Source organism: Asterias amurensis, chromosome 5, assembly GCF_032118995.1.
Source record: "Asterias amurensis chromosome 5, ASM3211899v1".
In the NCBI taxonomy this organism is placed as follows: domain Eukaryota; kingdom Metazoa; phylum Echinodermata; class Asteroidea; order Forcipulatida; family Asteriidae; genus Asterias; species Asterias amurensis.
Genome location: NC_092652.1, coordinates 7,079,142 through 7,093,859, shown reverse-complemented (window position 1 = coordinate 7,093,859; position 14,718 = coordinate 7,079,142). Strand labels below are relative to the sequence as shown.

General features: G+C 38.2%; 1 protein-coding gene across 1 annotated transcript; it reads right to left on the bottom strand.

Moving 5' to 3' along the window:
* Window positions 1-41: 41 nt before the first annotated feature.
* LOC139937189 (glyoxylate/hydroxypyruvate reductase A-like) lies at window positions 42-14,707 on the bottom strand. Its single transcript, XM_071932252.1, has 9 exons — window positions 14,481-14,707; window positions 10,686-10,900; window positions 8,106-8,234; window positions 6,639-6,807; window positions 6,178-6,251; window positions 5,311-5,407; window positions 3,086-3,356; window positions 2,328-2,372; window positions 42-1,470 (listed from the first exon to the last, which is right to left on the bottom strand). The coding sequence occupies exons 2-9, from the start codon at window positions 10,846-10,848 to the stop codon at window positions 1,384-1,386; spliced, it is 1,035 nt and encodes a 344-aa protein (XP_071788353.1). The 5' UTR covers window positions 10,849-10,900; window positions 14,481-14,707; the 3' UTR covers window positions 42-1,383.
* Window positions 14,708-14,718: the final 11 nt, after the last annotated feature.

Here is a 14,718-nt window from a genome sequence, read left to right as displayed (position 1 = left end):
TTGATGAACAATTGAGTCCAAAGTTCCAGTTTTGTTTTATCGTATACACATGTTGGGAAACACCAAGTGAGAATGCTGGTATTTGACAATATCCCAAACCTGTCCAGTGTCTTTGAATATTTAGGGGACAATTTAGTTGAAGACTGATTGGTTCTGCTATATGCTTTATGAAAGAACTCTTTCAAACACAAAACAAAATTGGCGTCCAAATATCATATTTTATTCATTACAAAAATAATTATACTATGATTATATCGCACAAACATTTATGAAAACAAAGGGTCTTTTAATAAGTCGTTTTACACAAATTAAAAATTAAAAATATGACACAAATAAAAACTCCTATTGTTGGAGATCGCACCACAGGGGGTGTTTAAGCAGTTGATAATGACCAGTGTTTATAACCGTCTGACTTCAGCATGTCAGGCACGCGAGATTATCACGCGGAATGCAATTCATAGCTATGAGTAACAGCGCCTAATCTACTACTCAGCTTCTAATTCTATTTTAAAGCGCGCGCGCATACACACACCCATGCACAACAGACTCTTCACAAAGTGTTTGATACAAATAGTTCAAACCTCAACTGTCAAACAGTTTTCAACTGTCAAAGTGTCTGTAATTGTATAACAAAAGGCCATTTTTTTTATGAATGGGAATAAAAGTAAGATTTCTATAGTAAGATGTATAATATCTTATATTTACCTTCTATAGTCGTACATGTAAGCCCATGTATTAATTTGTTTTTAATCCGTTTTAAAAATAATAATGTAATAGTTATAAAAGCAGGACAGATCTTTTCAGAACTGAGAGGTCTCCTGAACCTCCGATTATCTACTCCTCGGCAGTAGAATAAGCAAGACAGTTCCCTAAGAACAACTCTACCTGGCAAGTAGATACACACATGGTGTTACCGCAAACCTAATATACATTAATATATTTAGTCTTACACTCTTCAATAATCTTTGAATAGTTTGTTGGAATACAAATGGAAGTAAATTAACTAGTACTGGGTAAACAAATTTGAATTCTTTTAGCCCCAAACAATTTGGTATCAGGCATGTAATATCTCTGGCCTTTTTTTCTGATTTCTTTGTTTTCCTCAAAATATCCTTCATCCTTCAGGGCCGATAAAAAGAGGGCCCTTTAAGGCCCAGTCACACAGGCCCAATAACAAGAACGTAAACGAGAACGAAAAAAATGCCTGCCCTCGATTGGTTGAATGAGCATGGGCGACTTCTGCCTAGAGCGATTCAACCAATAGAAATGCGTTCTCTTTGTGTCGTTATCGTTATCGCTTTCATTATCACTGCAGTGTGACTTGGCCTTGAACCCTGAAAAGGGGATCAAAATAAACAAGAAATTCTCCAGACCTTTCCTCTGTCAATAACCTTGCTTCCAGTCTACGATGAACTTAAGAGGTTTCCCATTGATGTAACGGTCATAGTTCTCTTCAAGTAAAGTAATGAGCTAAACGAAAGAAACAGGATGCGAGTACAAGAATTAGAACGATCATGAAGCAACTCACTGTTAAAATAATAACATCAACTAAAGGGAAAGTACACGTTTAGTAATTACTCAAAACAAATATCACCTTAAAAACTGACTTGGTAACTGGCATTGGAGAGCTGTTGATAATATAAAACACGGTGGGAAACGACTCCCTCTGAAGTAACGTAGTTTTTGAGACAGAGGTAATTTCTCACTAAAATATTAAAAGACTTCAAGCTAGATGTCTTTAATTCATTTCTGAGAGCGCGCAAATTCTACCAACAAGGGTGTTTTTCTTTCAGCATTTTCTCGCAACTTCAATAACCAACTGAGCCCAAACTTTCACAGGCTTGTTATTTTATGCTTATTATGAGATACACCAAGTGACAATATTATCAAACTTTAAAACGTTGCAGTAAACACTGCGGGGGGGGGGGGTATCTTTAGACCACTTCTATCTTTTATTTTGAAACAATGTGTGTGTACAGAATTACAAAAGAAGACCACATCCGGGTTTATTTCCACAAAAGATGACCCATTGACCTCCCTGATCGTTACAGTAAACACATAGTGACCAATGGACACGACAAGCATCTGTGAATAAACCGGATGATTGAGTAATGGGGTTGCGTCTACTTTGACCTCTTAAAACCGACGATAATCGGTATTGGGTTTAACACAGTGCTGTCTGAACACACGGGGAAGAGATTTATAACACCACCTTGCAAACTTAAACCGGTTTGGGTCTAATGACTTAGTACCATGTCTGAAAATACCCATATGGATGAAATGCGACTGGAATCTACTTCCCAATAATCCCTTTTGTTTTTACTTGCCTTACTGGAGAAGGTGTGGCCGGCTGAATGTGGTGAAATGGTCACCTGATAAAAAATTTAAACATATACAATCATTTATTTATTTGATTAAAATAAAGCCATTATACACTTTCGGGACAGAAAAAAAAAATTAAAGTTCACAGATTTACAAATAACTTACAGGGTTTACAGAAGGTGATGGTGAAAGACTTCTCTTGGAATAATATTCCATGAAATGCTTTACTTTTTGAGAAAACATTAATACAAATATCAATTCTCGCTAACGAGAATTACGGATTTATTATAAACACACGTCATGACATGGCAAAACGTGCGAAACAAGGGTGGGTTTTCCCGTTATTTTCTCTTGACTCCAATGACCGATTGAGCCTGAATTTTCACAGGTTTGTTATTTTATAGATAAGTTGTGATACACAAAGTGTGGCTATTTGGACAATACTGTTTACCGAAAGAGTCCAATGGCTTTAATTAATAAAAAGCCAATTTGATTGTATTTTCTTAACATCACAAGCTCAGTGCCCAATTTCATAAATGCCATTTAGCAGAAAATTCTGCTCGACAAATGTGATTGCTAAGCAAAACATTTAGTTGGGCACCAGTCACAACATTGTAAACTTAATGTAATTTTGGCTAGTAACCTCTTTCCGCTAAGCAAACCTAATCTATGCTTAGCAAGTTTTTTTGATTACAGGCTTTATGAAATTAGGCCCAGATTGGGTTGTGTGACAAGCGACTAATATGATGATGGTGATAGATACCTTGGAAGATGACCACAGGGGACTATCCTTGGGGAGTGGCTCCTCTCTGAACACATCCAGGACTGCATGTGAGATCCAGCCTTTCTCTAGGGCTTTCAGTATGGCGTCTTCACTGATGATATTGCCCCTTCCGATGTTAATGATCATTGGTTTCTTGGTGCAGTTGGACAAGACGTCGTTGGAGAGAATGTCATCAGTTTGTGGCGTTTGGGGTAACACGCTGCATATGTAGTCGCACTCAGCCAGTAGATCACATAATCCATCCATCTTTCTGTGAGTACCAAATATATAAGTATAAATACTCATGGATGAGGCACATCATAACATGGGTTTTGAGGCATTATAAAAGACGCTGGAAACCTATGGTAATATTGTCAAAGACCAGTCTTCTCACTTGGTGTAAGACACTGGAAACCTTTGGTAATATTGTCAAAGACCAGTCTTCTCACTTGGTGTATCTCAACATATGCACACAATAACAAACCGGTACAAATTTGGTCGTTGAAGTTGCAAAACAATTATGGAAGAAAAACACCCTTGTCACACAAAGTTGTGTGCTTTCATTCAGATGCTTGATTTCAGGACCTCAGATATACATGTAATTCTGAGGTCTTGAAAAATTCAAATATTTTAGTGGAAAATGACTTCTTTCTCGAACACTACATGTACGTTACTTCAGGTTCTTATACATTGTTCATGCATGACATTTGGCCCTTGGAAAACAAGTAAACACATTTAATTGAGTACATGGAGTGACCTACATGTACCTGTACACATGGTAGAGGTGTGAATACACTTTTAAATCACAATTTTCCTTATTTTTCCGAGGGCTAAAATGGAAATCAGATTTAAATATAGAGATTATCATGCCTATATACACAGTGCAATATCACATCCCTAGGGGCATATCAAAGCGCTCATTACTTAATGACACCTTTGGACACCTTTGGTAATTGTAAAAGACCAGTCTTCTCACTTGGTGTACATTATATCTCCACATTTAGTGCACAAAATAACAAACCTGTGAAAATTTGAACTCAATTGGTCGTCGAAGTTGTGAGATAATAATAATTGTCACACAAAGTTGAGAGCTTTCAGATGCTTGATTTGGGGACCTCGAAATCTAATTCGGAGGTCTTGAAATCAAATTAAAATGTTTTAGTGGAAAATAACTTCTTTCTCTAATACTATGCTACTTCAGAGGGAGCCGTTTTTCACAATGTTTTATACTAGTTAACAACAACTCCCCATTGCTTGTTAACAAGTAGGTTTTTATGTTAAAAATTATTTTGAGTAATTACCAATAGTGCCCAGTGCCTTTGACTCCTTCAATGTATGTGGAGCTATGGTTGAAAGTATGAGACATATTCCTTTGAAGCACCATATAATGTATTTTACAAGGTGCTTTGCACTTGTTATTTAACAAGCAGTCCACAACACACAGGACCTTTATGGCTTTATGTCCTATTAAAAGGATGCCGCAAAAATGGTAAAGTGTCTTGTTTCAGAATGCCATTGTCCCAACAGGGACTTGAACCAACACTCTGCAGATAACAAAACACCAGGAGCCAAGTATAAAAGTAATTCAGTTCGCGGTCACCCATTTGAGATTAAAGTGTCTACTTTACATTGTAGATTTGTTCATTCTTGAGAACACGACTCCTTTCGACAAAAAATGGTATTGATGAATTGGAATAAAAAATAGTAACTTGGTCAGTGAGGACCCAGTTAAAGAGCTTGCAGGGTCGTGGCTGTACATTAAAGGCCACCACCCTGCCCGTTTCAATTGCAATTTTGAGACTTTGTCGCCACTCTTTTATTCTGTAGCGTTGACCAGGGGATGCGATGTACACAGCTTTAAATGACACAAGAATGCAAATAACTGGCTTCTCTGTCCCTTTGACCATGTGTTGACTGCACATGTAGCTTATTTATACTCCACAAGTCATGAAATTACCGACGGGGAGTCCTACTGGTGCCCCCTACCGGCAATCGGCACTGCTGCTACAAATCCCTTACATTATTCAATACTTTGACTTGTGCCAATCAGTGTAGGGGGTTTAGCATACACAGAGTAGTATGGACTTTAACACATTGGAACAAAGGTCCCCACAGCATTTTTCTGTGATAAACAGAGTCCCCTGAAAATAATTCTTTAGAAAAAGGAATAGAACAACAGCAGCAAGTCCCCTCAATTGCATGTGCAAAAGACTTGGTGTACTTACTTATACACATCCACATGCTCACTTCGTTCTTCCTTGGGCAGGTCGCGCCTGACTAATCCCCACGTCGTCATGTTGAAAGCTTTACATACTCTTGCAACTAAAAACAGACAAACATCACAATTGCTTTCAACATGTTCGATGGCATTACAAAATTTCAATAATTTATGGCTGTATTGACTAAAGCCTGGCTCATCTGCAGATGCGAAGCGAATTTTGGCGTCACAAATTTTGATTGTGACAAATTTTCCACTGGAAGAGTATCAAATAGAATGACAAATATACAGCATTGGCAAGTGGTAATTGTCGTGAAAGTATTGCAGCCTTCTAATAACCTGCTGACAGATCTACATTGGCTACCTGTTAAGGAAAGAATCTGTTTCAAAATGTTCACTCTGATTTACATAATTCTTCATGCTCAGGCCCCCTCGTATCTTGTTAATTTGATTCACTTACAATATGGTATTTCTAATGCACACAGCCATCGACTCCGCTCCTCATCAGACTTGGCCTGGCTCTCCATTCCTAGATCCAAAAGGAAAGCCGGGGACACAGCCTTCGCGGTTGCTGCACCGCGCTTGTGGAATGCGCTGCCAGCGAGTCTGAAAGGGGCTGCGTTGTTGGCTGTGTTTAAACACCTCCTCAAGACATTTTTATTTCCAGAACCATCCTAATTTGCTCCTCTTTTGTTCTTTCTCTATTTGCCTGTCGTTGGTCTTTTTTTTTTTTCGTTCTTGTGCTGCCCTCCCTTTGTTAATGTTAGGCGCTCTGTTCTTTGTAAAGCGCCTTCTAAATGATTTGTATTATTATTATTATTGTTTTTATTGGAACAAACCATAGTTTTTCCTTGGGCCAATATCAATAACTTACTTTCCTCTCCTATGTCTCCAGCGCCTAGTATACCAATTGTGATCTGGTCTAAACTGCGGTACTTGATTTGCTTCCTAAAACAAAACAAGTGCAAAACTTATGAGCACCTAATAGGCTCTTCAACTAGGATTAAAGCAGGATGGAGCTCCTTCGGACGATAGAGAGGAATACTTGGTGATAAGAACATACCTATGGAACATATCTACATGTATCAGTGTGTGCTACCAGCTACCAACAATAACTTATGGAGCAGAAACATGGACAACGACAAAACTATCAGTGATCAACTTCTCAGTTAATTATTCAAAATTAGTGGCGACTTCCTGCTTAGTAAACCAAATATGTCAGTCAGCTGCACAAACCTTCAATCCTTTCAGCGCCAATTTTACTTTATTGCATGTTCGGCAATAGCTTCTTTTTGTGCTTAAAAGCAAGAATGGATTTCCATTAATACATCTTACCATATTTTCTGTTCTTGATTGCTTTTCAAGTCAAAGAAAGATCTCTCATGAGCGATTATGTGGCCTATGGTGTACTCTGCCATGGACGCCCTTATCCCTTGACCAAAACGTGTAAATGTGAAGGTTGGCAGTTCATTGAAATCAAGGTGCTTGTAGAACCCATCAATACCTGTACAGTAAGAGAACAAAATGATTAAAAACGAGCCATTTTAAAAAAGCTTGGGCTATTTACAAACTCAAGACTTGACATTCCTGGGGTAACAAGTCTTTTTCTTCAGCTTCGCCATGCATCAGGAACTCTTTTAAAACACTTAATTGTAGATATGCTTTCTTTGTACCACAGAATTAACATTTTCTTCTTTAATATAACAGGTTCAAGTTTTCAAGAACTAATTTAGGTGTCTCTGTTTTTGTTTGTTTGTTTGTTTTGGTTTACTGCGCCTTGAACACCAAGCAGGGTGGATACGTGCGCATTACAGTACAATTTCAAAGAGCTGCTCAAAGGAACACGTTGCCTTGGATCGGTCCAGTTGGTCTTTAAAAAGCGTTTGTAACCGTTTATTATAAAGTGCATGTGGGTAGAAAGATGTTGTAAAAGTAGAATACAATGATCCACACAAACATGCCTTGAAATTGCACGGTTTTCCTTTTACCTCATCGACTAACACGGTCGGCCATTTATGGGAGTAAAATTTTTGACTCCCATAAATGGCCGACCGTGTTAGTCGACGAGGTTTAAAGAAATCCACGCAATTTCGAGGCATATTTGTGTAGATCATTGTATTCTACTTTTACAATATCTTTCCAACCATATGCATTTTATAAAAAAAACGGTTACCATGGTTACGGACGCTTTTTATAGACTAACTCGCAGATCCAAGGCAACGTGTTCCTTTAAGCACAGAAACAAGCTAAGCAAGACAAAAATATGCGAACCAGAATAAGTTTACTAGCTAAATGGCATGTCACGTGTACAATTTGTACTAGTTTTGTATTAGTATCCTGCTAAAAATTGCTCAGCAAGGTTTCTTTAAGCAGTAATTTTTGTTTAAAGGCACTGGACACTATTGGTAATTATTCAAAATAACTGTTAGCATAAAAACATACTTGTTGAATGGAGAGCTGTTGATAGTAAACCATTGTGAGAAACGGCTCCCTCTGAAGTATTGATGAAGTTATAGATAATAAAGTAATTTTCCACTAAAATCTTTGAGTTTGATTTTGAGATAGATTTTGAGGTCTCAAAATCGAGTATCTGAAAGCACACACAGCTCAAGGGTATTTTTTCTTCCATTATTATCTAGCAACTTCGCCAAGCAATTGAGTTCAAATTTTCACAAGTTTGTTATTTTTTGCATTTATATGTTGAGATACACCAAGAGAGAAGACTGGTCTTTGACAATTATCAAAGGTGTTCAGTGTCATTGAAATTGGGTCCTTAATTGTCTGGAAGTTGGCACAACATACCTGCCCATGTGGACTGAATCCACTTTGTCTTTTTCAATTTGGTATAAATTGGTGGGATAAGGTTCGTATCACTCAATATTATCTCTGCTTCTTGAAGAATCGCAAGCACCTCTGCTTTAATTATCTCTCCTACGAATAAAAAAGGGGGGATTTAACACGAGCACAAATTAAAAACAATTTGATGTATTAAAACATTTGTCCATCCTGAAACACAGTCAGTGAGAATTGTTTTTTGGAAGACTCTTATTAAAGTTGCAATAAATACTCCAGACACACACCATGGGCCCAGTTTTATGGTACCGCAAGCAAAGAATCTGCGCTTACAGAAGAGGGAATTCCCTGCTCATGTCAAGTGTATTTCACAGGTAAGCAGCAATTTTTTCTTGCGCTCATGCTTACTCCAGCTTACTAGGCTTTCTTCGCTTACACAACTAGGGCAGAAATTTGGCACATATGCACAGTAGGCCTAAGCAGAGAATAGTGACCGTAAGCACCTGGGCCCAATTTTATAGAGCTGCTTAAGCAAATAAATGTGCTTTTAAAAGCAAAAAATCCTTGCTTAGTAAAATCAGATTACCGGCCAAGACTCCACTCAATTGTTATGCTAAGTAAACAACAGCTAAATACCAGTCACAAGCAATGTATACATGTACATGGCATGAAATTTCGGCCAGTTATTTTCGTGCTTAAAGTCACCTGGAAGTGGTATTTTTTCAAAATAAAGCTTTTGTCACTAATATATGTGTTTTGATGAGTGGAATGTGAATAAACAGTTAACTCAGGTTTTAAAAAATCAGTTGTTATGTTATTTACAAATTTAAGAGTAGACCCCAACCCAAGAGGGCGCTGTTCGTGACGTCAATCAAGGCAGACTTTGCCTGTAATGCGTAGAGTAAACACAATTGCAAAGTACATGTATGGACCAAGTCGTGAGATTGTACGTTTCAAAACTTTTCCGGCAATGCCGACCAGGTGTATTGCTGCTGAATGCAGAAAAACACTTTTTGAAATGTACCAACTCACAGCTTGGACGTACATGTACTTTGCACGTGTGTTTACTATACGCATTGCAGGCAAAGTCTGCCTCGATTGACGTCACAAAAGGGGTAGGCGGAGTCAGCGCCCCAAACAACTTTTTCTTTTTTAAACATATAAATCGTGACAAACAATTACTAAAAAAATTGTTTTATTGTTCGTAAGCATATACTCTTATGTTTGAAAGCAAAACAAATTCTATTTCCAGGTGACTTTAAGCACATTTTTTGCTTAAAGTCACCTGGAAGTGGTATTTTTTTTAAATAAAGCTTTTGTCACTAAAATATGTGTTTTTATGAGAGGAATGTGAATAAAAAATTACTTAAGGTTTAAAAATCTTAGTTTTGATTGTATTTACAAATTTACGAGTAGGCTCCGACCCGAGAGGGCGCTGTTCGTGACGTATTTCAAGGCGCGATATTTGGAGAGAAAATTTGTAGTCGGGCCCCCGTACATTACGTCTGGGAACCTGGCACATCAAAACAAATTTAGACACGATTTTACACACATCAAACATTGAAACTTGAACATGTTGAACGCCTAGTGGTTTTTACAAAAGCTATTGCTGCTATTTTTATTTAACTATGCGACTTTTTAGTGACCAAACGGGTTGTAAGATGTGGGTCTGCCTGCGTATTATTATAGAAATACGGCCACGGAGCAGACTGCACGCATGCACTATGGCTGCTGTATAATGGGCGGACGGTCACATAGGAACTTGCACGCACGGTGAATTGCATGCGGTACCAACAAAAAATCGTGTCACTTGGCAAAAGCTAAAAACATACCCTCAAAGTTCAAACTTACCCGAATGTTTTCGCGTTTAGCAAATGCTCCTCTGAGTTCGTCACATCTTTCAGATACCTTCTTCGACTTCCCACAAGCTAGAAAAATTGTTGGGACGGCGTCGTGTTTAAGAATGGCTCTTCTCGTCATGTCAAATGAGTTGTGTATCAAGGATTCGAAGCACGACGGCTCTAAGTGTTCGCTGCAGCGCTGAAAAAGACGTCGGACCGGACCACTTTGCTCTAGTTAATCTGACTTTCGCAGCCCACAAACCGCCTATACTTGGGATCTGCAGGAAACAGATGAAGACTGACCCCATCTTTAGTTGTTTTGCTGCATCCAGCAGCAATACACCTGGTCAGCATTGCCGGAAAAATGCCAGAAAAGAAAACTTTTTCGCAGCGTACAAACTCAGTCACGTCTTAGAATTACACTTTTGCACGTGTGTTTATCTATGCATCGAGGGGGGTCTATGTTTGATCAAGGCAAAGTCTTCCTTTTCCTACGTCACAAAAGGGGTAGGCGGAGTCAACCCCCCTAGTCACTTAATTAATTTTTTTAACATATAAATAGTGACAAACATTTACTCAAAAAATTGTTTTATTGTTAATAAACATATACTCTTATGTTTAAAAGAAAGAAAATCCTATTTCCAGGTGCCTTTAAGCAGCTCTATGAAATTGGCCCCAGTAGTCCAGTGTAAGATTGAGCCCTGAATATTTATACAGTAACATTGGTAAAACTTTGTCTTTTACCTACCTGGTGGCTGGACGTCCACCAACACATAAGGGATGTCCGAGTGTCGTTCCTTCAATTGCTGTATTACAGTATCATTGTATGCGGTATATATCACGACAACAGGTCGATTACGTGACAATGCTTGTCCATCCATGACTGTTCCGTTTCCATCGACCGAGGCCATACCAACACTTTGTCTGTCATTCACTTTAGCAGAAACTAAGGGTTTGATGAATCTGGAATGTAAAAATAAAACTTTAGCTGTTGCAAACAGCCTATCAACATGATCAACCACTATTCTTATCAATGTTGCAAGGTTTTGGGCCCAACTTATCTCGAAAAGCTCATCCAAAAATATCATCCGCTCTAAATCCGAGTCTCTCTTAGTTTGTCCATGGAGCTATAGCCCCATGGTTTGTCCCTCGACTTTCACTAAAGTTTATGGGCCCAAAGGCTTTGCTGCAGCAGTAGCAGAATAGAATAGCTTTCTAGACACCATAAAACAAGCTCAAACAGTGAATTTGTTTAAGACAAAGTTAAAAACACACTATATTTTTGCTATAGCCTTCAGTATCAACTAAATTTTGCTAATAACAACTCATAGTGTCCTAAAGCCTTCTAAATCCTCCTGTGCTGCAGATCACTATAAACCCAAATCATTCTTTGTCACACACTTGAGTTTGGCCCTTTACTTCACACCTCTATTAATTTTTACTTTTTTTTTTTTTTTCCATCTCAAAGCGCATGGAGACCCTGTGACTGTGATGCATTAAACAAGAATGGTTCAAGAAAGGACCTGCAGTATAAATACACAAAACCATATAGTTAATGACCTGACATTTTGACCCTACATGTAGCAGGGTCTCTCTGGAAGGCTAAATGACAACACAACCAGACAACTCACATGAACACATACTTGTATTTTGTAAACTAGGTGTAACATTCATAACTCAGTCAAGTGTAAATACATGAATAGAGAGAGAGAGAGAGAGAGAGAGAGAGTCAGAGAGCACACAGCAAAACGCAACCTGGGGTGAACAGTGAAGGGGGCAGGGGGGGGGGGGGGTTGAGGAAAGGTGCTATGTTCGACCACAGACACAATAGTTTGGATATGAAACAAAACTCAACCAGGGCTATAATGATCCTTGTAAAGGAATGTATGTACAATTAGAAACACACTATCTATACTATCATTTTTGTGTTTATTAAAGGGACACACCGGCCGAATTGGGCTATTTGAGCTATAAAAAAGACTAAGATATGACTTCAACGGTCTTCCAGGAATGGAAAAGAACAGTCCTTAAAAAAAATCATAAAATTTAGCCGTTTTTGAGCATTTTAAGACAAAAACGCAGGTCGCGTGATTGTTCTAACCAAAAAGTGGTACAATCACGTGACCTTCCGAGCTAGTTTTACTTCCAGCCGTCTAAAAGTAACTTACCAAACCAAATTTAAAACTTTTTTTTTACAAAATTATTAACGAATAATTGACAAAAAAGATCATGTATTCAAATTATTGCTACAAAATGTAAATAATGGTGAAAAATCCAACGTAAGATTCGCATTCAAAGAGTCTGTGTTACGGAAGCTTGTTATTATGACCCCACGGCGTGGAGCAATCAGAACGCAAGCCTCGGGGCTTATACCGTACCGCACATGCCGTGTCTTGTGGGGGGCTGGAGGTGTAATCCCAGGCGCTATGAACTCCAAGCGTGCGGGTCTCGCCGTTAGCTTAAGAGGGGTTGGGAGCCAGACATCAAAGTACATGTTTGTCATCGTGGGTTTGTCAGTCGGTACACCTTTGTTACTTCTTATGATCACATGTATAATGCTCTGTTTTGTTTCAAGGCTCCTAGTTTCTTTTTGTTAGGAGTTTTCAGGTAATTAAAAAAGATTGATTATGTCAAAACGTAGGAATACCACATTTTGTTATATTGACAGTGTTATTGTGTGAGTAGCTTAAAAATGTTTTACAAAGAAGAAAAAAGGATAACAAAAAACGGAGCCCCGATCGTAAAAAAGGACAGGTGAATAAGAATTTTGTAAAAGGTTGAAACAAAAATAATGATAAAACAAAATTTCATCAAAGCAATATTTTGTCAAAAAAATTTAATTTTTTAATTCTGTGAATGAAGTGTTATTTTTGAGATTGTTGAGGTATTATTTGGTTCTGTTCCAAGCTTATATGTTACACGCAGATACTTAGCTACGCTTACGTTCCTTCAAGTTGTGCTATAATATCAACAGGTACGTTTTCAAGCCAGAGTCAAGCTACGCTTATGTTCCTGTTCCAAAAGATAAGGTTACGTTCTAAGCTACACAGCTACTCAGCTACGCTTACATTCCAAGTTTTGCTTACTTTCCTTAAAGTTACGCTATAATAACAAAAGGTACGCTTTCAATCCTAAGTCAAGTTACGCTTACGTTCCATACGCAGCTACGTTTACGTTCCAAAATACCCAGCTACGCTTACGTTCCAAGATATGGTTACGTTCAAAAAAATATAGTTACGTTCAAAAAAATATGGTTACGTTCCAAGCTACACAGCTTCTCAGCTACGCTTAATCCAAGAAACAAATAGGTTCCAGAATAATCAAAAGGTACGCTTTCAATCCCGAGCTAGGCTTATGTTTCATACGCAGCTACGCTTACGTTCCAAAAAGTATGGTTACGTTCCAAAAGAAATTGTTACGTTTCAAGCTACGTAGCTACTCAGCTACGCTGATACAATCCAAGATATGTTTAGGTTCCAGTTACGATATAATCAAAAGGTACGCTTTCAATCCAGAGTCAAGCTAGGCTTACGTTTCAAGATTTGCAGGTACGCTTACATTTAAAATACATTCTCACAAGGACGCTTTTGACAGTTTCAACGGCTGGAAACACGTATACGCTGGCCTTTTACCGCTTTGGTTTTTTAAAATCATTTTCGCTAAATACGTGACATTTTGATGATTTTTTTTTACAGCAACCATCTATAAAAACATTATTTATGGTTCTACACCCCTAAATTGCGCAAACGGTGAGCCGGTGTGTCCCTTTAAAAGCAACAGCACTTCAAAATAAAAACTAAACCAACACAGTACAGGAAAATGACATCTTTGGCAGAAGCCTAACTGCAAATTCAGACTAAATTCTTGGGAGCCACAATAAGTTTTCCCATGCATGCTGCTGACAGGTGTGGTAAACTTTCTTAAAAATTAAACATCTTCAAGAAATAGTCAACATAGGCCCGAATACTAGGCATACATCAGGCATCCATTTACATTGCGACTGTGACAGCTCAACAAGGTGGGCTAGCATCCTCCATGATCCAGGCCTTCAATTTTTTCAAGAACAAATTGATTTTAGACCTAGTGACTGGGGCGCTAGATTCCTTTTTTCGAAATTTTGACATCGGTCATCTAGATTCTAGATGACCGATCATGACCGATCAAAATTTTGACATAATATCGGTTATCTAGATGACCGATAATGTCAACATTTCGAAAAAAGGAATCTAGCGCCCCAGTCACTGGGTCTAGATTGGGATAACTTGCTGTATGGCGCCACCACTTTTCCCCTCATTTTTACAAAAAGGGATATCTCTTTAAGGTAAATTAGATACTATTTTATTTCATATCGAATGAAAAAGTGGTGGTGCCATACGGAAACTTTTCCCTAGATTGATTTAGTACTCAATACAAATTAAAATCATGGGTACATCATGGTTTAGTTTTACTTTAAAATGTTTACGTACGTGTACGTTATATATATAGTACAAGTAGTAATTGAAACATAATGGAATGGTTCCAATATTATAATTTGTTTACTGACCTTTAAACACAATGTACTCGGTATACACATCCAGGACAACAACATTTGTCACTAGTAAAAGTGATATGATCACGTGTAGCTAGCTGATGAGCTGAATCATGGAGGTTATCGGCGAGGCCACTACCGGATCAACACACACGAACACAGCACATATTTCTTTTTTAAAGCTCTATGGTGTGATGGTGGAGCAATCGAACCATTCAACCCATCACACACATACACGTGAGAAGAGAATGAC